This window comes from Diorhabda sublineata, chromosome 9 (assembly GCF_026230105.1).
Source record: "Diorhabda sublineata isolate icDioSubl1.1 chromosome 9, icDioSubl1.1, whole genome shotgun sequence".
In the NCBI taxonomy this organism is placed as follows: domain Eukaryota; kingdom Metazoa; phylum Arthropoda; class Insecta; order Coleoptera; family Chrysomelidae; genus Diorhabda; species Diorhabda sublineata.
The window spans coordinates 17,851,569-17,876,568 of record NC_079482.1 but is presented as its reverse complement, the minus strand read 5'-3'; the positions used below and the strand labels follow the sequence as shown (position 1 = coordinate 17,876,568).

The following is a 25,000-nucleotide window of genomic DNA, read 5'->3' as shown; positions in this document are numbered from 1 at the left end:
AAGAAGAATGTCACCCAATGCATCTTTTCGCTCCTCAAAGGGATTAAATATCGTTTTGGACGAAACCTCTCAGGTGGTTTGATGTTTTTCCGGACAATTATCTTCGTATTCCAAATAATTCAATAAAAACCTAGAGTAACTATATACCCAAACCTTTCGCAATGAATCACTCTATATATTGGTGACAACCACATGAGTATTTGCGAAAAAGCAGACGGTCCTCTATACTCACCCGCAGTTTCAGTATAATCGGTTATTTATAATTTCGAAGCATTGAACATTTTGAATTTAATTAAAATGTATCGATACTAGATATAGTGGGAGTGATCATTCTAACTTGTCTGTCAACTATAGACATTGTATGACTCTTTATTACATTAATAATTTTGTTTTGATTTATGCATTAAATTAGTTCTATTAAATAGAATGATGTTTACCTCCTGTGTTGTCAAAGGTCTTTTGTAGGAAGAGTGTTTTGAACGAAATCCGCATTTACACTGTGGTGCTTTACAGCGGAGGTCTAATATTTTTATACATTTTGAGGAGGCAGCAATATCTCCAGCAGTGACCACTAATTCACGAATAACGTGTGTTTTACTTTCTGGAATTGTAATTTTAAGAAAAATGCCTTCATCAAATCGTCTCCTTCTCTTACGAACGTCAGTTTGGCCTACATGTAGGCTCCCGCAATCCCTATTATCATTGTGACCTAAGGAACAGATTTATTTAATAACAGAAATATTTCGTCTCCAGCCTCTTTTATAAATCCTTCTACATTCTTCTTCGTCAAAATATCAGATTTTCTTGCATGGTGACCTGCTGACCGTCTTTTCAGCCAAGTCAAAAGCTTCTTGATATCGACATTTTTGCGCATGGTTAATTCAGATCTTAATATTGAATATGTACTCCACAATGACGACGCCTTTAATGTTTGTAAATTATCCAAATAACCAAGTAGTATCTTTTCGTTGATGTTCTTTATAATTTTCAAATCGCACCCTTTTTCAAATTTTTGCTAGGCCAGGGCGTATCTACTTCTTGATTTTTCAGCACTACCCACTGCATTATTTGCAGTCTCTCTTACTTTAAAATTTGATTCCGCATTAATATTTTCATTGTAATTGAAGATTCTATTAAATATTATAAATGCGCAGAATTAGATAAAACGTTGTACGTAAACACGTTAAGAAAAGAGCGATATTGTTAAACTCGCTGGCACTCGTTTTGGCAAATATGACGCATTAATTATATTGTTAGTTTCTAATGTCACCTGTCAAAATTATTCAAAAGCATGATTAATTTTAAATCTCATATAACGAAAAATGTTTTCTTCGTTGGGTAAATATGGAGACACAACAATTTCGATTATTATTTAAATAGTATTTCATACGTAGAAAACAAAGAAAGAGAAGAAAAGTTATATACATATTATCTTGAAAGTACTTCGTACCATGGAATTATTTATAAACAATTTTCTGTGTTTAAAAGTGGCCATATGAACACGGTCATCTACTGTAACTGCTCCAGAAATGGTCAATAAAATCCGCGACCTTGTACTTAGCAATTTTAGAATAGAAGTACGTGAGTTAACTAATGAAGTAAATATTTTATTTGAAAGAAAATGCGGTATTTTGCATCAAACTTTACACATGAAAACGCTATCTGTAAGGTAGGTGTTGCCATTGCTTCATGCTGATCAATAAGCTCGCACACATTTAAAATTCAAACGAATATTTGGATACCTTTAAACGTAACCCAAGTATTTTTTTTTCATCTGCAGGTAATAGGTTATACCATTATCCTCGTATAACAAAATCAAAGATACAGTTCAAATAATGGACTATGGACATTCCAAGATGTGCTCCAAAGAAAAAACAAACAATTCTGCCAATAAGATAATGACCCTTGTGTACCAGGATTCCAAAATTCTTACTGAACAATATTTACTGACCCATTTTAATGCCGAACTTAGAAAAAACCAACGCATTTGTTGAAGTAACTGTCCAAAAATGGGTAAATTTATTACTTCAACTGCCGTATTCATTCGATTTGGCTTCCTCCGATTACTTTCGGTTTCGATATATATATATATATATATATATATATATATATATATATATATATATATATATATATATATATATATATATATATATATATATATATAAAGAATTAGTCGGAAGCGATTTCAAACAAATGAGGAGTTGATGACAAAGATAGACGCACATTTTGCGAAAAATTATTTTAACATGGTTTAACTCGTTGGACTAAATGTTAGAGTTAAAATGTTATGATATGGAAAAAGAAAAAAAATTTCTTCTGTACTAAAGTAATTTTTTCGCTACAAAGTATCCCTTGCGACAAACCGCCCTTATATATATAGCTAAATTTTTATGATCTCTTAAAATATAGCTTAAACAGATAAATTATTGAATAAAATTTTGGATATTTTTCTACTTTTTCAAAATTCTGAGTTATGAGTGGATGAGAGAAAAAGATGAAGAAGAAAATTATGATACTAGGTGCAGCTGCTCAAAATGGATAAATTTAAAATTTGTTATTTTCAAAGATCCACAATTTTAAATTGTTATGAGTACATTCCACTTGAAGCCCAGAAGGTTCACGATCGCGGCCACTTTAAATAACATTAACGTATAAAGGCCGTGAGCTTTGGAGGAAAAAGTTATATATTATGTGGAACGCACATCTTCTGCGCTATAAACTGTATGGTATATCAATTAACACGTGCAGTTTATAATGAAAACTTGCGAGTTCCGGAAACTTGTATTTTTGAGAAAATTAAATGCATTTCCACGGCAAAGTAAGTGTTTAACTGTAAAAATAACTTGATTCGTCTTTATTTGAATTGCCCTCACTTTGAGGCAGTGAGAAGAGGGCCTTAGACTGAAATAAAATAGGGAGCTGGAAGAATTCATTGTGTCCCTACTTTGCTAGAGCTGGGCTGGACAAATATGCTACAGATAGAGTTCTAGAGTATTGATAATTGCTACTATTTGAGATGCCTTCAAGAAAGTTAGTTCTCCACTTTCGATTTCGGTACATACAGAAATTATGTTTCCTTCAAGGTGTTAATGTAAGTGGCAGGCCCTCTTGAAACTCTGAGAATCCGTGAATTATTACTGCTTCGATGTATTTAATCTATATTTCACTGTCCTAGTTTCCGAAAAACAATTTGGAGTGTCTGAGGCTGAATGAACATACCCTTTCGAATGCTCGGCTGCGATTTTCTACATTTTCAGTTCTGGCTTTTCCCTGGAAAACTTCAGTTCTTCTTTTATGTGGTTTTTCCATGGGAAACAGAACGGTTCTGGTTTAGTCGAGTATGGGCCCGCTTTTTAGCCAGGTTATTTGCTTTTCGGGATGTAAGGGGAGAGAATGGAAAATTGAAAACACTGGCCCAACTTTGATCAACGGCATGAAGATACAGAAGGCAACGGGAAACCACTGCATTAAAGATTCGTATGAATATCTCTAGTATATTAGCATGACTATGAGCTGCAAAACACAAGAAATTACTGATTATGGATTTCGGAAACCAACATCCGGCATAGGAGGAATCGCGCAATCAGACCACAGGGCTTCCTCGGTCATTATCAAGAGAAATCTCTGCGATAGAAGTATGAACACATTAAAAATTGGAACTTGGAATGTTAACAGCTTGTTTCAGGCTGGAAACTGCATAATGTAGGGACTGAACGAAGTGGCCATTGTAGTTGACAATGAAACAAAAGAAAGTGTAATGAGCTTCAGACCTCTCACAAACCGTGTTATGCTCCTGCAATTGCAATCCAAGTTTGGTAGACTAAACATATTACAACTATATGCACCCACAGCAGACAAAGACGAACAAGAATTAGAAAAATTTTATAAAGAAGTAGACATAATATTAAAAACAATTAAGAAACTTGAAACCTGAGAGATATGAACGCTAAGATCGGGAAAGGGAAATTTGAAGACCTAGGTGGTGAATACGAATTGGGAGAACGAAATGAGAGGGAAGATATAATGCTTCAATTTGCACAGGAAAATGAAATGATAATAACAAACACTTGGTTCAAATTACCTGAAAGAAGGATATACACAAGGATATTACCACAAGATCATGAAGGACATATTGTAAGAAACCGGATAGATATAATGATCAGGAAAAGATATCGAAACAGTATAAAATCAGTCGGAACCTACCCAGGTGCAGATGTTGGCTCAGATCATAATCCAGTCGTAGCAAAATTCATGATAATACTCAAAAGAATAGAGAAAAGAAATCAAACTATTAGAAGTATCGAGATAAATAAGCTCAGAGAAGATGGAATGACACAGCGAGTGAAACAAGAACTGATAACCCTTAAAGAAGATATCGAAAAGATCAAAGAACCAGAAAATAAATGGAAAATTACAAAAGATATAACAATTGGTACTAGTAAAAGACTATTACATACAGGCAACAAAGGAGAAAAGAAAAAAGAATGGATGGAAGAAGAAATTTAATAGTGTCGATCGGAACAAGTACAAAGAGATACAACGAACAATAAGAAAGAAAATTATAGAGGCAAAAGAGAAATGTGAAGAGATAGAGGAACTAGAACGAAAATATGACAATTTCAACATTCATAAGAAAGTTGGAGAAATAGTAGGAACCAGAAAGCAAAGACGGGAAAGCTTATCAGTGGATAAAGAAGGCAAAATAATCATAGACACTCAAAGGAAATTAGAAAGATGGAGAGAATATACACAATTCAACTTTTTGATGATAACGGAATAGCAATATCAACATCAGAAACAAGGAATTTGGAAAATGGATTGGATATAACAATAGAAGAAATAAAACATGCACTCAAAAAATATAAAGAATAACAAGGCACATGGAATTAATTAACTACCGATAGAACTACTTAAGCTGTTTGAGGAAGACCTATTACAAATACTGGCAAATCTTTTCAAAACTATTTATAAAACAGGCACAGTCCCATCAGATTGGCTAACATCCGTTTTCATAACAATCCCCAAGAAGACAAATGCCCGAAAATGCGAAGAATATCGGACTATATCCCAATAGAATTTATCGAAAACTGGAGGGGGGTATGAGTGACACTCACTTTGGTTTTAGAAGTGGACTTTATACTTAGGATGCCCTTTTCAGTTATAATATATTAATCCAACGCTGCCTTGATGTTAACAGAGAAGTTCAACGAGCTTTATTGATTACGAGAAAGCTTTTGATAGACTCCGACGTGAAGAAATGATACCGATACTGAAAGAAAAACAAATAGATTACAGAGACCTCAAAATAATAGAAACACTTTATCATAACCGGACAGCCAAGATGAATATAGAGGGAGAACTAACAGAAGAAATATATATAAAACGTGGAGTAAGAAAGGGTTTTATATTATATCTGTGTGTTGGACCCAAATTCTTTTGCCTAATTCTTTTAGTGAACGTTATTATTTGCTAGTTAATCGCTTATATATCTTCCTGATTACAGGAGAGGATTGCAATATCTCTTTTCCGATACAGTTCCTGTCTAAATTGAATAGTGTACACCTTCCAATGGCTAGATTGTTCGCATGGAAGGTGCTAAGATACGTGATCACTGACGTTGGTTGGAAGTGTGGACGTTAAGAGGAATGTACCTTATATAACACAAATTATTTTGAAGCGAAGTGAATATAGTTTCTAAAAAATTTTATTGTCTTTTCTTTTAAATATGAATATTTCCGATGCAAATTAGTATAATTTTTGATATGAGAATCGAAGAACACATTTGAGTTTACCATTTTCAATACATTTAAAATTTGACAATGTTAATAATAAGACGGGGAATTTCAATTATTGTTAAAAAAGTCATTTTTGAAGTAATTTTCTGCCCCTTATCTTAATACGACTTCCTAATTGATCTACCACGTCAAGTTTTTAATGCTATTTCTATATCATAGTAAATGTTTACCTATTCGTAGATTTACAGGTGAAAAGCCTATTTTTAATTGGGGTAACGCCGCTGTTTAAAGAGGTTCGATTTATTTTGCTTGGAGTATGTTGACCCTGATCTCAAATACTTCTCTCAAGTATACATTTTCATGACGAAATAACCCTTAAAATTACATCTGCCCCAAAATGTTAAATGCAACTGGTCAAGACATTAATGGGACATATCTTGAAATTTCAAATTAGCGAGAACTTTGAGAAAAATATCCGTAAGTTAACTTTTTTAAAGAGTGAGAAAAGTATTAAATGATATGACTCCAAAAAAATGTGTAGCCCTGATATATATAACTACAAAGCAATCAAAAACGCTACTTCTAGAATACATAACCTCAAAAATCTCAAAAACTCGACGTGGTGGGCCAATTCTTTTAAATAACAACTTTTTTAGTAATTTTGGTCTAAAACTGTACATTTTTTATTTTTAACTTGATTATTTTATATTGATTCTCAAACACACTATATGCTTGCAAGTTATTAGGTTTTTCTCTAAAAACTTTGTATTATTACGATGCTGTTTTATCTCCACTGCCGCTCTAATATATACAATAAGTACAAATATTTACACCGAGGAACTTGATTCAATGATATATGTTTTTATTATGCAAAACATATATTTTTGAAGCCATTATAGATAACTAAACAAAAAATAGTAACAAAAGCACAGATCTAACAGAGTGTATTCTACAGCATATAATGTACAAGTGTACAACTATTAATACGGTTTTACTACATTTTGAATTATTAATTCAAGGAAAAATGTGAAATTTATTACCATCAATATTTAACTGAAGTTTTTATAATGCAATTTCTACCTAAATATCATTTATTAATTTGCTGTACAACATACTCTAAAACGGTTGAGAAATTTCTAATTTGTATATTTCTAAGAAAATCTACAAATAATAAATGATCTAACCTATAAGGACATCATTGACTGCCAATCCAGGATTCCCCACGAAGACCATGGAACAAAAAGGGACAGTTTGAATGCCAGTGTCAAAATTAAGAATTTAGATAATAATTATGTCGGAATCTGTCTCATGTATAGAGATATATACATAAGATTTTTTTCATATACACAGTGTGATCTAAAAATAACACAGCTATTCAGTTAAATAAAGAAGTATTCTATTACAAAACTAATATTTTTTCCCAAGATCTGAATATAGCTTAGTACAGCGGTAGATTTACCAGCAGGCGGATTAGGCTGTAATCTAGGGCGACAGATATCAAGGGGCGCCAAAAATTTTCGTTTATTTCATTTAGCAAAATTAAAAAACAATTTTGTTCACATGAAGTTTTGAAAATTTGTACAGAAGTAGAAGTAATTTAATAAAAATTGAAATATAGTATTATAATTAATTGTCTCTACATAAGCAAATGCCGGAAGCTTTGTAGATTACGACTAAAACAATGTCCTTTAACTTTAATGTACTTAAAGCATCGAATTATAGAAAACAGTGAAGGCGGTAAAAGATAAATAGCCTACTGGACGCAAATCGGAAAATCCGCCCCTAGCTTGGTATGTACGACCAATTTATCCACATTGTTGGTCTTTAGCAATCATGGCTGCTAATATCTATAAGCATATTCCATTATTTCCATTAAATCGGTTATTTTTAGATTATACTCTGTATTTGAGTTCAGTAGGTACTTTTTTCTTTAAATTTAAACTGTGTGAGATATAATATCATATCAATAGTCTTCCGTTTGCTTCAATAAGATGTATTTTTGTATATATTTTTAGTAAAGTTCTAGTTTTATATAGATCAAAATATAGCAATGCATGCAACTGCTTTTTGTTGAGAAATAAATCGAATTTGGTTATAAATACAAATATTTTCTCTATTCGATTCGAATTAGCCTTTGAACAATATATTTTGAAAAGCAACAATGTCATCGATACATTTTCAATTTTCCACGGAGTATATTTTTATACATTATCTGTAAAAGACATTCATCAATATTATTTCCTAAATCAGTCCTGAAAACAAATAATTTTTCTCCAGAAATTACCAATGATATTAGTTTTCCTAAAATTCATTAAAATATATATTAACTTAATGGCAAAAACCTATCACCTATAACAGTTGATTAATCCAATACACAATAAAAAAAAAACATTTTTAAAACTTCTTCAACATACCTTCATACTATTTGATGTTGATTTAATTAGTTCTACATGAAGTATGTTCTGTAATCCAAGAAAATTAACACCATGTACTGCAGATTACAGCATTATGTTATCTGCCCATCATTAAATCGAAATATATAATACTAAACAATTTACCTTTCAATATGGATTGAAATGGAAAGGCAATCATTTAAAAAATGAGCTTTTTAAATACATTCACAAAAACATTTGAGTGCATGCACGGAATTTCCAACTTTGTTAGCTAATGCAATGAAATTTGAATATCATTTATATATTTTATGTCCAAATATGCAACTGAACATTTTTCTTCGTGTGAATATTAAAAAAGCATTTAGAAGTATGAAAAATATCTCATCATATACAGTTTTGTGTCTAATTTATAGATAAAATACACAAATAAAATAGAAATAGTTCGTGACTACTTAGATCAACATCAACTTGCAGTACAAGAAATCAAACGATTCTGATATATTTTTTGTTATTTATTGAATAACAATCAGAATCAGAGACTTTTCCATTGAGATTTCTCCCCATTGTAACGTGGGTCAATTGTTTTAAGGTTTAATATCTAGTTGCATATCTAAACCTTGGTCTACACTATATAGCTGAATAGCTGCTTTATATCAGAGCTAAATAAAAAATTAGCTATATATAGCTCCGTCAACCACATATAGCTCTGCTAGATGTAGCTCTGTTATAAGTAAATTGTATGCTATTCCGTGTATCAGAGCTGAATATAGCTTGGGAGAAACCAGTGTTCAGTTCCCAGCCATATGCTAAAGAAGAAGGTAGTTTTTGCAACTACTGTGAAAAGTTTACTACTGGAGACTTTTTCAATAAGATTTCTCCCAATGTGTTTTGGGTCAATTGTTTTCAGTTTTATATTATATATTTATAAATATATTATTTATCGTTCTGTTCAAAGTTATTTCTAAAGTCATTTTCGAATTTATGCCTATTAACCAATTCAATTTCTCATTTTCATATCTATTTGTTTGAACTTTTTATATGATTTCTCAACTTCAGTTTAATATCTAGATGCATATTAAAAGCTGGGTTTAATATCGCTTTGCTAGATGTAGCCATGTTATAAGTGAATTTAATGTCATTCCATGTGGAGCTATATATAGCTTGGGAGAAATCGAAGTGTTCAGTTCCCAGCTATAATGTCAAAGAAGAAGGTGATTCTTGCAGCTAATGTGATATTTCCAACGGAGAAAATAGACTAAATTTTTTATATAACCAGGCTATATAGCAGATCTCCAGTGTCACTTTTTGATCTTATCTATTCTTTGAGTTATATAGCTGTGCTACATGTAGCTCTGCTACAAAATGTTAACCTTGCTTAACACATGTTGATTGTGGAATTTTTATTGTTTTTTGACCAGATGTTCTTTTAGAATAGAATAGGAGGCATTTGCAAATGATTAAGCAGGTTAAAACTGGGAGATTAGAAATGTAGATTGAATCATTGATGTACTTCAGATCTAATATGTGTAAATTGTGTTGTGTTGCCTTTTATATTCGTTTCTAATAGTCTGTCTGATAATACTATTTCAATAGGTTATAGGATGGTACTTTAAGGATACTTTCTAATTTTTAATACCAAACCCTTGTGACAGACTTTATGAAAAGGCTACTATAAATTTATAAAAATTCCTGAATGGGATATGAATATTCAAAAGAAATATAAACTGTTTAGGATAGTTTTTAAAACGCTTAAAACAGTAATAGGAAGCAACTGATATTTTTAAGGGTTGATCACAGTCAAAATTATGTAACAATTACTGCATAGACCGATTAATACGAAAAATGTTGACAATATTTTTCATACTTCAAAATTAATTCGCACTATTTCCCTTTTTAATGATTTAACTGTTGCTCATACCCTAAACACTTGAATATTTGATTTCATGAAGAAAACTCAAATATTTTCAATTCTGATGGCAATGTAATAATAATTTGTATTTGTTCACATGCACTTGCCTGTATAATCTACATCTTACTGTGTGGAGGTTGAAATAATTTATTTGTATTAATTTCTTGAGCCGAAATTGTGCGAACCGGTTTAAAACTATCATGCATCATCTAACTTTTTAACAGGCCCTAAACTTGCAACATTGCAGTGTAGTAACAAAAACATTGTTTAATAATATATGTTATACTGAGTACGTTTTATTTCGAAAAATACAAAAAAATACTTTTAAAATTTCATTATATTTGAACCAAAGTTTACTAAATATATGAAAAACTATGAATTGCAACAAAGGAGAATTTACAATAACTGAAAATTTTATAAATATGAAAATAATAAGCAGAGCATCATTAAAGAGGATCATGGATTATGGTAAATAGAGATGGAGGTAAAAGAATGAGAAGGATTAATTGAGGATAGAAAATATAAATAAAGTTTAGTATTTCTCTGAAATAATCAAATTTGTAAAACCATGTTGACTTGAAACTCATATTATTAAACAATGAAACATGAACACAACTCTTAAATTTATAAATGAGAAATGTTTGTGCAATATAAATTATAATATTTCTAATACTTATGATAATATTTTTCAGCATTTTGTAGGGTATCATATCCATTTTTTTTCACCCAGATAAAATCTGTTCCTTTTAAAGGGAAATATTGGGCAAAAAATATTATCATTACATACCTGTTGTCAAAGCAGGGGTCCACTGTTGCTCACCCGTAGCTCCCCAAAGAAGAGCTGAACTTTTTGATGTAGGTTTATGAGATCCAGACATGTTCAAACTGCCACCGTGACCATTCGATCGTTTTTTACAATCTACCCAAAACAGACAAATTTGAAATTTTTTTCATTTCCTAATATCTAGTAAATTGGTTTAAGCAAAAAATTACCTATTGATAATTATGAATTTTTTCAGCACATTTTTATATTTTTCAATGAGATATTTATATAGCAATCAAAATCAATGTCTGATCGATACCCGCGCAGAGCCTAGAGGACGCTGAGACGAACTTAATCCAGCTAGGGGTTCGACGTTAGAGGTAATTTGCTCAGGACAGAAAGAATTGTCAGTCAATTGTTGAAAAGGCCCTGATTCTCAAAGGACCGTAGCGCCGGTTAAAGAAAAGAAGCAAAACCAACGAGAATTAAATCAGCTTCATATAACAAATAAGGTATTATTTTTGAAAATTACAAAGATAATTTGCTAGTAATGAGGTGGAATTTCTGGGAACATGATATTCATACTGTTTTTTACCATAATATACCATTTTATAATTTTGAGAATTGGTTTAGTGGTAGAAAACAGTAGTCCAATAATAAAAGGTGCACACCTATTACTTAAATCCTTTGAAGGACCAGATATATTTACTTTAGTTTATTAAATTGGCAAAATGCACCAGAAACCCGCCTTTTAACTTATGATAGAAAAATTAATTTTGGTACTAGCAACTACTCATGCTGTATCTATTTGGAACTAATATGTCTCATAATCTCATTGGGTTGAGACCGTCTTGCTACTATAGTCGTTTTCAATCATGTTTGCAGAATCTGTCATGAAATATTGATTTTGAACAAAGTATTAACATTAAGTTCATTAGAATCCTAATGAAAGTTGAAATTAGAGAAATCTGAAATGAGGGGACTATCACCAGATATATAAGACCGCAGCGAATACGATGGCTAGAGCACATAAAACAGATGAAAAATTATAGTGAAAATAAAAAATAACAGAAAAATAGGAAATTGGCCCAAAAGAAGATCAAAAAGCCAATGGGACAGTCAAGTAACAATTGATGGTTTGGAAGTTTATTGAACAAATAGTACCAATCTGTACAAATCAATTTAATAGATGAATTGGTAAAGTGAGTGCAAAATTTGTTCCCAGACTTTGTACAATAAGTTATGTTTTATTTTGCAAGTTGAGTCTACAGCTATAATCCTGATTCGAAAATTTAGGAAAATTTGTGAAGCACTGTACAAAAAAAGAGACCTCAAAGAATGGGCCAAAGCTTTTTTCCTCTCCAAAAAAAGTGTCCTGTAACAAATTTTTAGCCACTAAAAATCTTTCTGTCCGTACATATCTGCTTAACAGATTTAACATCACATTATTTCTGTCCCTTCCCGAAAATATGAAAACGTACTAAAAGAGAAGTATATTGACTGCATTCCTGGCATTGAGATTATAACAATAGAGATGATGAAAGCCATTCCAAATTAAGTCTTTTCAGAAATGTTTCCTGTCATATATTCAGTATTTAAGTACGCTGCTAGTCAGAAGCAGTACTTTGAAAGAGATTGTTATGTTATCTGCTTACTTTGTTTTTAATAAACTAATTCACACACATCAATAGTATGCAATGCCCAGGGGATATGATTTGGATTTGGGATAGTAGCACTGCAACTTATGTAACCTAGCAAAGAAACAGGGAAAACAAGAACAAATATAGAAGAAAAGGGAAGGGAAATAATGGAAGATATTGGCACAATGAAAAATTGTGGCAAATCAGCAGAGGGAAAACTACTATAATATGGTAACAAAGAAATATATTGAATATTTTAACTTACATTCCTGTAATGCTTGTAAGGCACTAAATGAGAAAGCCATTTGACTATTCTCTTTCTCTTTGTTTTGTGCAGGTACTGCTTGATAATGATGTTGCTGGATTAGTACTCCTGTCGGTCCTTTTGGAAATATATGGGTCCATCGTCTACGATTTGAGGTGAGTTTAATAGTTACATGAGAAGGATCAAATGGATTTATCAAAGCTCTTGATTCTAATGGAGGAGATCCTTCAGAACCCACTACCAGTCTTACAGGGGGAGATAAATCTCTATCTGAAAATTTGAAGAATATATTAAACTAGGAGATAAAGATATTACTAGTCAAATGTTTTAGAAAATTACCTTCTGGATTTGCTGATAAAGACGGACTGCAGCAGGCTGCTGGAGGAATGGCTATGGGTTCTGAACGAGTATTACAGCTAGTTCGCTGGAATAAATCTGGATCAGATAGTTTTCGCCTTTGTCCTTTGGCAATTTCTTGAGAATCCAAGATGCTACCTGAACTTTTTTTATAACGCGATGGTATCCTGTCAAAAATAATAGCTAAGTAAAATAAGATTTTTTTATGAAACTTTTGATAAATGAAAATCGAGTTACTACAAACCTATTATCTGTTGCGGGATAAGCTGATGGTAACTGAAAAATTTTTGCATCGTATGCATCATAGTCAAAAAATGTATTATGTAGATACTCATCTTCAGGTAACAATTTTGATTTGGGAAATTTTTTTTTAATATCTCCATCTACTACAGTTGGTGGTAATTTTATTCTTGGAATAAAATTAGAATAGGCAATTTTTTTGTTGGTTGAATAAAATGATAAGTTTATCCAGTGTGGCATAGAGTAATCATCTGGTACATTAAGATTTGTATCTTTATTGTGAAACTAGAACAATGTAATTAAATTCAATTTGATTTGTCTAAAAAATAAAAAAAAAGAACTTACTTTTAAAAGAGGAACTGCATGCAGTGGTTGTTCTCCAACACAAACTAAATCACTATTCACTCCATTATCTATTATTCTTTGTTTAGTGATATTAGTCAACTCTCTATCTACTTCAAATACACCTACACCTGGAGTAACAACTACACTTAACTGACCTGTTCTATCAAAACTTCGATCCAAATAATGTTTTTCAAAAGCTATAATAGAATCATATTGTTTCTAAAAATGTTTAAACTCTATAAGAAATAATTACCGTTGAGTGACACATTCAAAACTTCTAAGAAATTTCCTTGTGATGATGTACTATTCTTTGCTGGTGGTATAATAACATCGGGTTTAGAGTGGTATTCTAGCACAGTTTTTAAATATGTCTGAAATATTCTTCTCAACTGAACTAGTACCGTTCCCCAATCATCATAACGTTCATTCTGTACAACAACTCTAAAATTGTATTGCAAAATTGATATAAGACAACATGAAAAATTGGAGGAAATATATATGTAATAAGCATTTATTAGTCTTTATTTGATTTATAAGATCATATCATTAAGTACAATAATTCAGTGCTACAAAATTCAAAAACCTCCTTTATCTGTCTTCTAATTTTACTTTACTCTTAATTAGTCCTTCACCACACTCTATGTTTAACTAATATCTTATTAATATTTTTTATTAATACAATTATTTAAAAAAAATGTCATTAATAGGAATAATAACAATGTAAAATTTTTAAGTAAATAAATGCTTATCTTCCAGTGTAAATTCCCATAGAGTGTCATGAAAAATTGTACAAAATTATAACACTAAATTATCACTCCACTTTACCAGAGTGTAGTGAGAATATATGACAGTGGATTTGTCTTTGACTGGTGTTTGCTTTTATCAATTAATTTTAAAATTTAAATTTGTCAATTGAGATACTGTAATCCTGTACTAAAAATAGTCACGGTTCTTTAAACAAACAACTAACTATTTACCAAAGACATCAAGTGGATGGCATTTTGTGAAATTATGATTAAAAATTATAAGAAAATGTCACCTGCTCACAATAAAAGTGAACTTGAAAATAATTTTTTTTTCTTGGTGTATACAAATGACCATCCAGATCGCTAAATGTTCAAATATTTTTTTATTTATTTATTCAAACCAGAATTATTATCAGCATCAATTTCAAAGAACAATGAATCATTATAATTAAAGGCAAAGATAATCCAAATTTGTGTCATCTGTATAATAGATTCGGATATTGTTTAGTTGAAATAGGTGGATTCTTTGAGACCTTATTGCAATAAGATTTTGTTTATTATTGTGTATTAAATAATATTTTTCTTGATAAATTGTTTTGATAGAAAATTATTTTAAAAAAACAAGTGAAAATTGACGTGTTGACCTACTTTAATATTTATAAAAATATGTCAATTTTCTATCAAAAGACACCTAAAATCAAAATAGTTTATAAAAAGTTCTCAGAAGTAAAAAGTAAAAGAAAATATTATGATTAGGTTTGCTTTTCCAAAATTTTTTCTCATTTTTTCAATCTACTTTATTTCCAGCCTTTATGGCAAGAAACCTTAAAGTTGAATTGTTTTGTCAAAAATTATTTTGTTAATATATAATTGTTTGAAAAATCCCATTATTGTGGATTTAGCATAGCGAAACTTTGGTAACCACTGTAGTCATCAATATTTTTTTGTTTTCAGGATCAAATCTATACAAGTCAAGCTTTTCTCAATTAAACATACTAACCTATAAAAATCTTCATAGTATCTTCCTCTATAATCTTTTTGCAAGCATTCTCGCATGTGCTGAGGAAATTCTTCTAAGCTGTTGGCTTTATAAAATGTTCTTGAAAATAGAACAATTGTTACATCATGATTACTTCCACTTTTTTTCCATTTCATAAATAAGTCAGCTAAGAAACCATTAACTGCTTTTTCAAAATACAAATCTCCGTGTATATCAAAATCCCACATTTCAGTTGACATTTGTAAAAATATAAATACCATTGATGTCGATGATCTAAAGACAATTTTTGTATCATCTGTAATCACTCCACAGGCAACTCTATCCCCTTGTGCCCACATTTCATAAACCTGGCATCTAATGACACCTGCACAAAATTCAAGTTTTTTATTCATATAAACACATGTATTCACCTAAAAGTTAAATAAAATTTTTATTGTTACTTAATAATCACTTCGCTGATTAAAGTATTTGATTATTAAAGATGTCACATACTAAACTATTTTTAATCCTCCACATCTCTGACCTTCCCATATACTGATCTTTAAATGTGAGTTCTACAGAATCCAAAGCTACCTCTGCGGGATTTACAATTCTAATTGTTACATTTTTATAAGTCTGTAAACCAAATGCAGTTACAATACTTTGTTCGATACTTATAGTTTCTCTAGCTTGCAAAAGATCATCAGAGAATGTTTTAATTTGCAATAATAATCTGGGAGGCTCTTCTTCAGATTCACTTTTTCTATTTTTCTGATTATCATCATCCGGTATTGGATGATATATTTCAACGATATCATTCTTTTTTGCTTCTGGGTAATCTTTTTGATTAATTATTAAATCTTCCTCTGCAAAAAAAAATATTGAAAATGTATGTTTATAACGTTATCATAGTGTTGTTGATTTAAATTTCCACTCACCACTGAAAGTCTTTTGGTGTGCTTTTAATTTAAATGATTTCATTTCTGTGTATTGTGTCATTTCTCATTACTAAACTAATCACTATTTGAATAATTTATTGTTTTCAAATGTCCTATAAAATTTACTAAAAATAATGGACCAATAGAATTAGAAAATTTTATCTTGGTGAACAATAAACATTTTTATCTAGTAAAATAAATTTCCTGCTTTTTAAAACATCATTTAATTCATTACATTTCTGCCAGGGTCAGCTGTAAACCTGACTTAAATTATATGTCTTCTTATTTTATCCTTCTAACGTTTAAAACCCATACTTCCCATCCACTTTTGTATGGATTTGACATCTATTTAAACCAGCGACAAATCTAGATGTGGATGGAGGTATAAAAGAAGCTGTATCGATGAATGTATCTATGGAAAATGAACTAATAGTCCAGTAATTTTATTCGATATTAGCAACATTTAAAATTGCAAGGTTTCAAAAATTGAGTTTTTGCAAATCTCGTTCTCTATACATTTTACGTTATTAGTATTTATTATCAATATTGTACAGAATTAAATTCTCCGCAACTTTTGTTCAAAAAAATTTTTATAAGTTGAATGGTTTTTGAGAAACTGGTACATCCAATCAAAATATTTTTTTTTAAATATTACATTATACTTAAATATTTTTTTCTTAGTTACCTATTTTAAATTATCTATATCTATTTATTTATTAACACTTAACTACCCACATAGTTAAAAAAATGTTAAGGAAAAAATCATAAATAAAAAAGAAAAGAAGTAAAATTATAATAAATGTTTTTATTAAAAAATGTCATTCGATCTTTCGATTTGTGGTGGTCAAAATTAAAAAAAAAAAGAGAAATAATTCTTTATCATCCTCCCAAAGCTGTAAAATCTCAAGGTTATTATCGTTTTGGTCTCTAATTCTACTATGATTTCTGGGTGGTCAAAAGCTCTATCTGCATTGATATCAGTCTCATACGGCACAGCATTCGTAAAAGGTTACCTATTACACTGGCCACAAGCTAAAGAGCACTACAGCCTCGCTTTTTTATATGCACATCTTGAAACAGAACCACTCTTGCAGTTGCAGAATATTGGGTTGAGTAACTTATCTCGAGCAGGTGGTAAAATTGTCGTGATGGGTTCTAGGAATCCGTTACGAATTGTCCAGTCCCCCAATTCTTGAGTTTCTAAATCACACACTTAAATAAGTTTGAGCTTGTAATAAACACGATTGAATTGTTTTGAGGTGCTCCACCTGTTGGTGGAATATTTTATTACTGCACAGGTTTATTCAGCTTTTTTAAACGGAGATGATTTTGGAGCTAATAAGGTTGGCAATCCACTTTTGAAAATTTTTTAAACCGAACAGTTTTCTTCTTTAAATGCTACATCAAATTCATCTAAATTAGTCAGTTTTTCAAATGTTCTCAAAAATGTTTTTTTCCTTGGACTACCAATTAACCGCGAGTTCTACGCCCACTATCTAACAAAGAATTCAACGTATAACAAATTTTTTGACAAAAATGGTTTTAGAAAAATTAATTCTATACAATATTCATTGTAAATATAAATAGCGTAAAACCTTGGGAAACGAGATATTTGCAAAAATTGTGCAAAAAAAAACGTTTGTTGTGTCCTTTTGTCCCCAATTTTTTAAGTTACTTTCAATCATATGTGAATTTTGAGAACATTTTGAGAATAAAAAATACAATTTTATACGAGTTTATAGCTGGGTACCTCGTATTTCGAAATTCTTATCTAAATCTACATAAAATAACTGAGCTATAAACCAGGAATCCTCAATGCATAGAAAAGTTATGTATTGATGAAAAATGCATTTTTGTAATCGTTACACTAAATTTCTTATTAACAAAAAAGAAACAATTTGTGGTGATTAAAAACATTTAAATCTTCCTCATATTTAACAATCATAAATAATGAACGTGTAAACTTGTTCTTATAATATTTATCGAGAAGTATTTAAAAACGAAATCAACAGAAAACAATCATAACGTCATCGAACGAATATCATCTAAAAATTCTATATTTTTTCACATTTATTGAACACTCCTAGGTTAGCTGTTTGTCATTGGATGAATAAATTTACGTAAGGGAAAATGTGAAAATTAATGAAGAGCTTAACCTATAAATATTAATATAACTTAATAAGAACTTTATAATGATAATTCTTAAGTTTTATAGAAATTCAAATCATGCATATTGTGTATCAACGAAAATTCTAGATGAAGCAGTTAAAAAATTATCAATCCGATGTTTACAATTTTCCACCAAAAGTAGTGTGCTAGGTAACGAAATTTGGGAGAGTAAAAATTTATCAAACAATTTATTATTTAACAGTATCATAAATGCAAAGCAAAATGAAGTGAGTTATTTTCAAGCCCGTAAACAATTTTTAAAAAGAAAAGAAAAAGTAGAAGCTATTCAGCCATTGCCCTTGTCATTAAAATATTTATATGAAGATGAAATTGAAACTAAAAATGAAAAAATACCACAAAAAAATTATGATGAAACTAAAAATGTGCAATTTCCATATTATACCAATACATCAATCAATGATATAAATACTAACAAGAATAAAAAAATTCACAAAGAAACAGAAAATGTAAATGACGAAATACGAACCAGATATGAAGGTTTGAAAAATTGGATGAATGCATATGATAATTTGGAAAATGACTGTGACGAAGAAAATACTGAAAATAATAGGGTTAATTATGGCACTCCTGACCCTTTAAGTCAAATTAGTAATGTTCCTTGTGGAGGATGTGGCGCTTATCTTCACTGTAAAGTAAGAATAGTGTATGTTTATGAAATTGCTTGTACTCATTTATTGTTATATTATTATAGGATACTGCTATCCCAGGTTATATTCCTTCAGAAATTTTCAAAAATGCCTATAAACCAGGTGGATCTAGTTTAGAGGCTATAATTTGTCAGAGATGTTTTTTTTTAAAAGAACATGATATTGCTCTTCAAGTTAGAGTATCTGCAGAAGACTATCCAAAAGTATTAACTTCAATAACAAATAATAAAGCAATGGTTATCCTAATGGTTGATCTAACTGATTTCCCATGTTCAATATGGCCAGGGATTGCTGATATTTTAGGTAGAAAAACCCCAATCTTCGTTGTTGGAAATAAAATTGATTTAATTCCCAAGGATACTAATAAATTTATATCTATTATTAAACAGAAGTTGTTGGATTACATTAAAGTATGTGGATTTGGAACTTCAAATATATTAGGCGTAACTTTGATTTCAGCAAAAACAGGTTATGGAATAGAAGAATTGATAACCTCATTACATTCTTTACAGAATGTAAAAGGTACTTAATCTTTTTAGGTGAAATAGATATTCATTTCATTTTTTGTTACAAACTATTTTCCTTTATAGGAGATGTATATTTAGTAGGATGTACTAATGTGGGTAAATCAACTTTATTTAATGCCCTTCTTGGATCTGATTTTTGCAAAACACAAGCATTAGATCTAATACAAAGAGCAACTACAAGTCAATGGCCTGGTACTACTTTGAATTTACTGAAATTTCCAATTTTGCGTCCTTCTGCACGTCGTTTATATATGAGAAATTTAAGACTAACAAAAATGTCTAAAGAAATATGGGCAGAAGAAGAAAGGAGACAGGAACAGTTGAAAGTTAATAACATAGCTGCCAATGCAACTCTCATTGGTAAGTTTTATGACATTCAGAAAATTCTCCCAAAATTGCTCATATGCATGTCCAAAATTATTAGAAATTTATAGGTATACTCTCAACTTTTTACACAAGGAACCCAGAATACAAGTTGCAGCTACAGAGAAAGTACACATATGCCAAAGGTTAGCGACTGCCAACTGTTTAGCATGAAGCCTACTCTACAGTGTCTGTAGACAAACCAGGGCAGCCGTGGCCTTCATTTGTATAGGAGCTATTTGTTTTGTCATAAAAATGATGTGTATAAATATAGCAACAGATTGTTGTAAAATTTCACATGAAATTTGGAAAAAATGCAACTGAAATTTATTGAAATAGTATATAGCACTGATTGTTAGTTGTGTCCACATGTTTTTAAGTGATTTAAGAGTTTTCAAAATAGCCAAAAAGATCTTGAAGATGATTCACATTCGGATCGGCCTTTCACGTCAAAAACGGATGAAAATGTCGAGAAAGTTGGTAATGTTGTTAGATCTGACCGTCGCTCACTGGGGCGAACCCATGCATTTGGTGGACGTAAGACCAATATTTGAAATTTCGAATTTCCACATATACTTTTTAGTTAAACTTCTTCTTAGTTTCTATTATCATTCATAATCAGTTTTTTTTAATTAAAAATTCTCTTATTAAAACCACCATCTATGAAAAGTATACTTTTTTTAAAAAAGTACCGCAACTATTTTATTGAGCTGAAATGAATGAATCATCTTTATTAAGATAATTGAATTTTATTATCACAATTCAAGTTTATCCAGCTTGAATTTTTATAGACTCTTGAATTTTTTTTTTTGAAAAACATAAAAAAAATTAAAAAATTTAATAAATGTATTTATTCAGCACGGCAACTCAAAAATATATTTGAATTGAGAATAATTCGTTAGATTATTTTGTTTTTGATTAATTTGGAAAGTATTTTGAACATAGACCAAAGACTCTATTAACCACACTATAGTTCTAAATGGATATTTGGACAATCAAGCGAATGATAAAAAACAGCTTTTGTTTGTAGCTAACATGCTAGATAATTTTATTAAACACAAAAAAACACATTGAAGTTATTAGTCCCAAAAATAAATGTTTATTATTTTTTTCTATTTATCTTTTCAAGTATCGGATTAGAGTTCTGCTCCCTCTTGTACTAATTTCTTCCCCTGTCTTTTCCCTTTTGTCATTTCATAATACCCAGGTTTTTATCTTTCTGTCCCAAGTTTTCTTATTCTTAAATCTCTCCAATTCTTTCTTGGCCTTCCTACTTTTTTTACTAGTACTTCTTATAGCATCCATTTTTTCTTTAATTTTAACCGTTTTCACGAATACCATACCATTCTTGTGTATTTTTTCAATTATTAAATCTTATTTTGGTATTTTACTAATTTTTTCCTTAATTCAAAGTTTATTTTTGTTTTCCCTTTTTATTGTCCAATTTTCTTTTGAATATGCTTTTGTGTTCTATTATTGTATTATTAGTACATTTGCCTGTTAGCTGTATCTATTTTCCCATCAGTACAATTTGAATCTCAAAAAATTGCTATTATTAAGCTTCATTAGGAAAGTATTAAAAGATAACATATTTTCTTGAATTATTGAAATACTGCAACCTTAATAATGTAATAATATTGGTACATATGTATTTGATTTGTTTAAAATATTTGATAATTATTATTGGAAGGTATAAAATTATTTAACCACAGTTTATACTTGGGATGATCCTGCATCTGTGGAACAGATAATCGAGTCCTCAGCACATCCCTATTTCTCTATGTTTACATTTTTGAACACCTTTTTTCTTGCTTCACAAACAACTGCAAATATATGTTATTGCAGAATTCAGAATTTTAAAACTATCGATAGAAATTTAATTCTGATTATAGGTAGAATTGAACATACCTTTCCCAAACACAACACTGGAACAGAAAAACTTGATGGATTTTCAGTAAATCAAAATGTGCAAATGAAAGGAATTACTAAACTTGGTATAAATCCAAACAATCCAGAATTTGCACTCGGCAGATGGTGTTATGACACTCCGGGAGTGGTCCACCCAGATCAAATCCTTGATTTGCTTACTTTAGATGAACTCATATTAACCTTACCTAAAGAGCTAATCAAACCTGAAACATTCTGTATAAAACCTGGAACTAGTTTGTTTATCGCTGGATTAGCTCGATTGGATTATCTTGATGGGCCCGACTCCATTAAGTAAGTTAATTTTTTAAATTACTACATAATAAAACACAAAATACTCCATTGCGACTATAAAGTATAAACTCAAATTATTTAATGGATTTTCATGATAAAGGTTATGAGATAAATTTTTTTAGCAAGAAAATTGCTGCAAATGTGTGTAAAAATATGTTTTATAGCCATCTTTTGATTGTTTATAAGTTATAATGTACCATATATTTTTAGCCTTGATAAAGATCGAAAAGTTGGCATTTTAAAAACTCTTGGACACTTTTATTTCGAGTCCTCAACCCGCAACACCATTCGAAATTAAATACTAGGCAGGACAAAAATATTAACAATGATTATAATCATTCACATAATCAGGCAGAAGTTATTGATATTGTATATAAATTAATATAAAAATATTAATATATCATCACTAATTTTAAAAATAAATTGAAAAACAACAGCAATATCAAACCTCAAAATATAACTAAAACCAAAGAGTTTATCAAACAAAAACCAACATCTCAAAATATATAAATCTAATAAAACTGTTATTATAAAATCAGAAGATTATAATATTAAAATGATGAAATTATTAAACAATGAGATAAATTACAAAAAAATTTAACAAAACCCTACGAATTCTTATCAAAAAGAAAATAATGATCTAATTCAATCTTGGGAAGAATAACTTCTTATTTCACAATCAGATGCACAAAAAATTGCCTTACACTCTAAAATAAATGGTTTGCGAAAACTGCACAAACCTGACATTCCTCTTTGACCGATTATTTCAAGTATTCAAATTCCTCTTACACCATTATCTTATTTGAAAAACATTGTATACCAAAACAAATACTATATCAAAAACACATGGGAATACCTAATGAATACACAGACATACCCCAAAACGAATTTTTATAAATATCAAATATGAAAGTGAAATATACAAACAGCTTTTATATCAAGTATTATAGCACAATTAGTAATGGAAAATCTTGAGGAAACTGTCCTAAGCAAAATTGATATAAATATTCCATTCTTTTTCCATTATGTACATGATTGCATTACATTCACAATCGAAATGGAACAAAATAATAAAATCAATTTTCTTGATGACACATTCTATAAAATTAACAAAACTATGGAAAAAATAAATTTTTGATACTCATGATGTAGGTGATGTGTTGATTAATATAAATAAGCAAATTTTCATTGTCAATATATAAGAGATCTAAAATCAAATTTAAAAACATATATAGAAAGTCTAAGAAATAGGACATTAAAGAAATTTAAATTAATATATTGTTCCAAGTTTAATTATAATATTTATGTTTTAGATTAACAGTTTTTCGATCAAATGAATTACCAATAACAATTTGTAAACTAGAGTTAGCAGAAAAAATATATAATGATTTGCTTGGAACTGAATTATTTAAAGTCCCAATCAAGGGGGGCGATAGATTAACAAAATGGCCAGGTTTAGAAAAAGGTGAACCATTTAGCACAGAAGGAATTGACAGAAGAGTGGCATCAAATGATGTGGTACTATCAAATGCAGGTCAGTTTGGTTTCTAGTAATTGCAATCGTGAATTTGTTTCTATCATCATCTGTGTTATAAGGTGTGGAAATGAGACACACAACTAAGTATGTATGTTTTTCACAAATTTACAAATAATTGTGTAATTATTAACACACCATTCCAGTCACTGTTGTAACCTTCACTTTTGAATAAGCACTTTAGAAATAAACAAAAAATAGTTTGATGTACAACTAGATAGACTTTTTAATCATTCATATTTGGAACTTTAGCAACATATTCAAAAATATTGCAGTTGATTTGGTTTACTACTTTGAAAAAAATTATTAGTTTGTATTTTATCGTTGGGAAATGTGAGTTTATTGTTAATATTTTCAGGATGGATATCTACAACTGGCAGTCATGATTCAAAATATAGTTTCCAAGCATGGACTCCAGAGAAAAGGGGTATCTATCTAAGAGATTCTATTTTACCCAAAATTGCAAAATTAAGAGGAAAAAGAATTGGGCATACAGTAGCTTACGAAGGACACACTTTTATATGAATAGTAATATAATTATTTTAGAAATAATTTTTTTATTCTGAAATTGAAATACCCCCTTAGCACATATATATGAAACTTAATAATTCTTCAAGACAGTATTTAAAAGAGTAAATATGATAGATATTTGGTAACTTAAATTGGGTATTATTGTGTACGGGCGACTGTATGCGCCATATCTCAGGAACTGATTACAACTTCAGGGAAAAAAATTATAACAAAAGTGGCCCCGAAAAACACGTGGAAGTTATTTTCAGAATTTTTGCCCACTACTAGATGGCGTATTTGAAAATGTAGAATTGAAAAAGCAAAATTTTTCAAAATTTATTCAATTAAGTGGCACTTTATATACGATAATCGAGTTCTTTAATAAGTTCTGCGCATTTTTTATTTCACGAGGTTTAGTCTACCTCTTCAAATAAGAGGTGGGGGAGAGTGGGAACCTTGTTATGACAAAAAAATATATGAAATCAGTTACTCCTAAACTTTTATTTATATTACTAAAGTAAAAAATAAAACACCAATCAATAAATTGCCTAATATACTATATGAAATACCTTGTTTAAATTGTGACAAAAAGTACATTGGTCAGTCGAAAAGGTTATTGATCAGTCGAATTAATTCTCTCTCTCACAAGAGTGATAGCAGATTATATCCTGATATTTATTAGCGACTTATGTCTAT

The 25,000-nt window shown here is 30.0% G+C and overlaps 2 protein-coding genes across 7 annotated transcripts in view; one reads left to right on the top strand and one right to left on the bottom strand.

Moving 5' to 3' along the window:
• Nucleotides 1-16,602, bottom strand: part of LOC130448713 (GATOR complex protein Iml1) — a 68,567-nt gene extending 51,965 nt beyond the window's left edge. For 2 of the 6 annotated variants that reach the window (XM_056786191.1, XM_056786193.1), the window contains exons 1-10: nucleotides 16,314-16,568; nucleotides 15,889-16,241; nucleotides 15,397-15,806; nucleotides 13,904-14,091; nucleotides 13,651-13,847; nucleotides 13,310-13,590; nucleotides 13,048-13,232; nucleotides 12,709-12,978; nucleotides 10,828-10,959; nucleotides 6,923-6,940 (exon numbers count right to left, since the gene is read on the bottom strand). In XM_056786191.1, coding sequence (XP_056642169.1) covers nucleotides 6,923-6,940; nucleotides 10,828-10,959; nucleotides 12,709-12,978; nucleotides 13,048-13,232; nucleotides 13,310-13,590; nucleotides 13,651-13,847; nucleotides 13,904-14,091; nucleotides 15,397-15,806; nucleotides 15,889-16,241; nucleotides 16,314-16,374 — 2,095 coding nt within the window. In that variant the 5' untranslated portion in view covers nucleotides 16,375-16,568. Of the gene's footprint in view, nucleotides 1-6,922; nucleotides 6,941-10,827; nucleotides 10,960-12,708; nucleotides 12,979-13,047; nucleotides 13,233-13,309; nucleotides 13,591-13,650; nucleotides 13,848-13,903; nucleotides 14,092-15,396; nucleotides 15,807-15,888; nucleotides 16,242-16,313 lie in introns of those variants that run through there. The other 4 variants (XM_056786189.1, XM_056786192.1, XM_056786190.1 and 1 more) reach the window with 4 other exon arrangements.
• Nucleotides 16,603-18,127: 1,525 nt separating this feature from the next.
• LOC130448861 (nitric oxide-associated protein 1) lies at nucleotides 18,128-24,346 on the top strand. Its single transcript, XM_056786410.1, has 6 exons — nucleotides 18,128-19,135; nucleotides 19,195-19,672; nucleotides 19,741-20,037; nucleotides 21,933-22,260; nucleotides 23,574-23,794; nucleotides 24,153-24,346. Exons 1-6 carry the CDS (start codon nucleotides 18,506-18,508, stop codon nucleotides 24,317-24,319), a joined length of 2,121 nt encoding a protein of 706 aa, XP_056642388.1. The 5' UTR covers nucleotides 18,128-18,505; the 3' UTR covers nucleotides 24,320-24,346.
• Nucleotides 24,347-25,000: the final 654 nt, after the last annotated feature.

Excerpts from the sequence above, each read along its gene's own strand:
- LOC130448861 (XM_056786410.1), top strand. The coding sequence starts at position 18,506 with ATGATAATTCTTAAGTTTTATAGAAATTCAAATCATGCATATTGTGTA. Across the intron at positions 19,673-19,740 it reads TTCTTTACAGAATGTAAAAG|GAGATGTATATTTAGTAGGA; the intron begins GTACTTAATCTT and ends TTTCCTTTATAG. Across the intron at positions 20,038-21,932 it reads TGCCAATGCAACTCTCATTG|GTAGAATTGAACATACCTTT; the intron begins GTAAGTTTTATG and ends TTCTGATTATAG.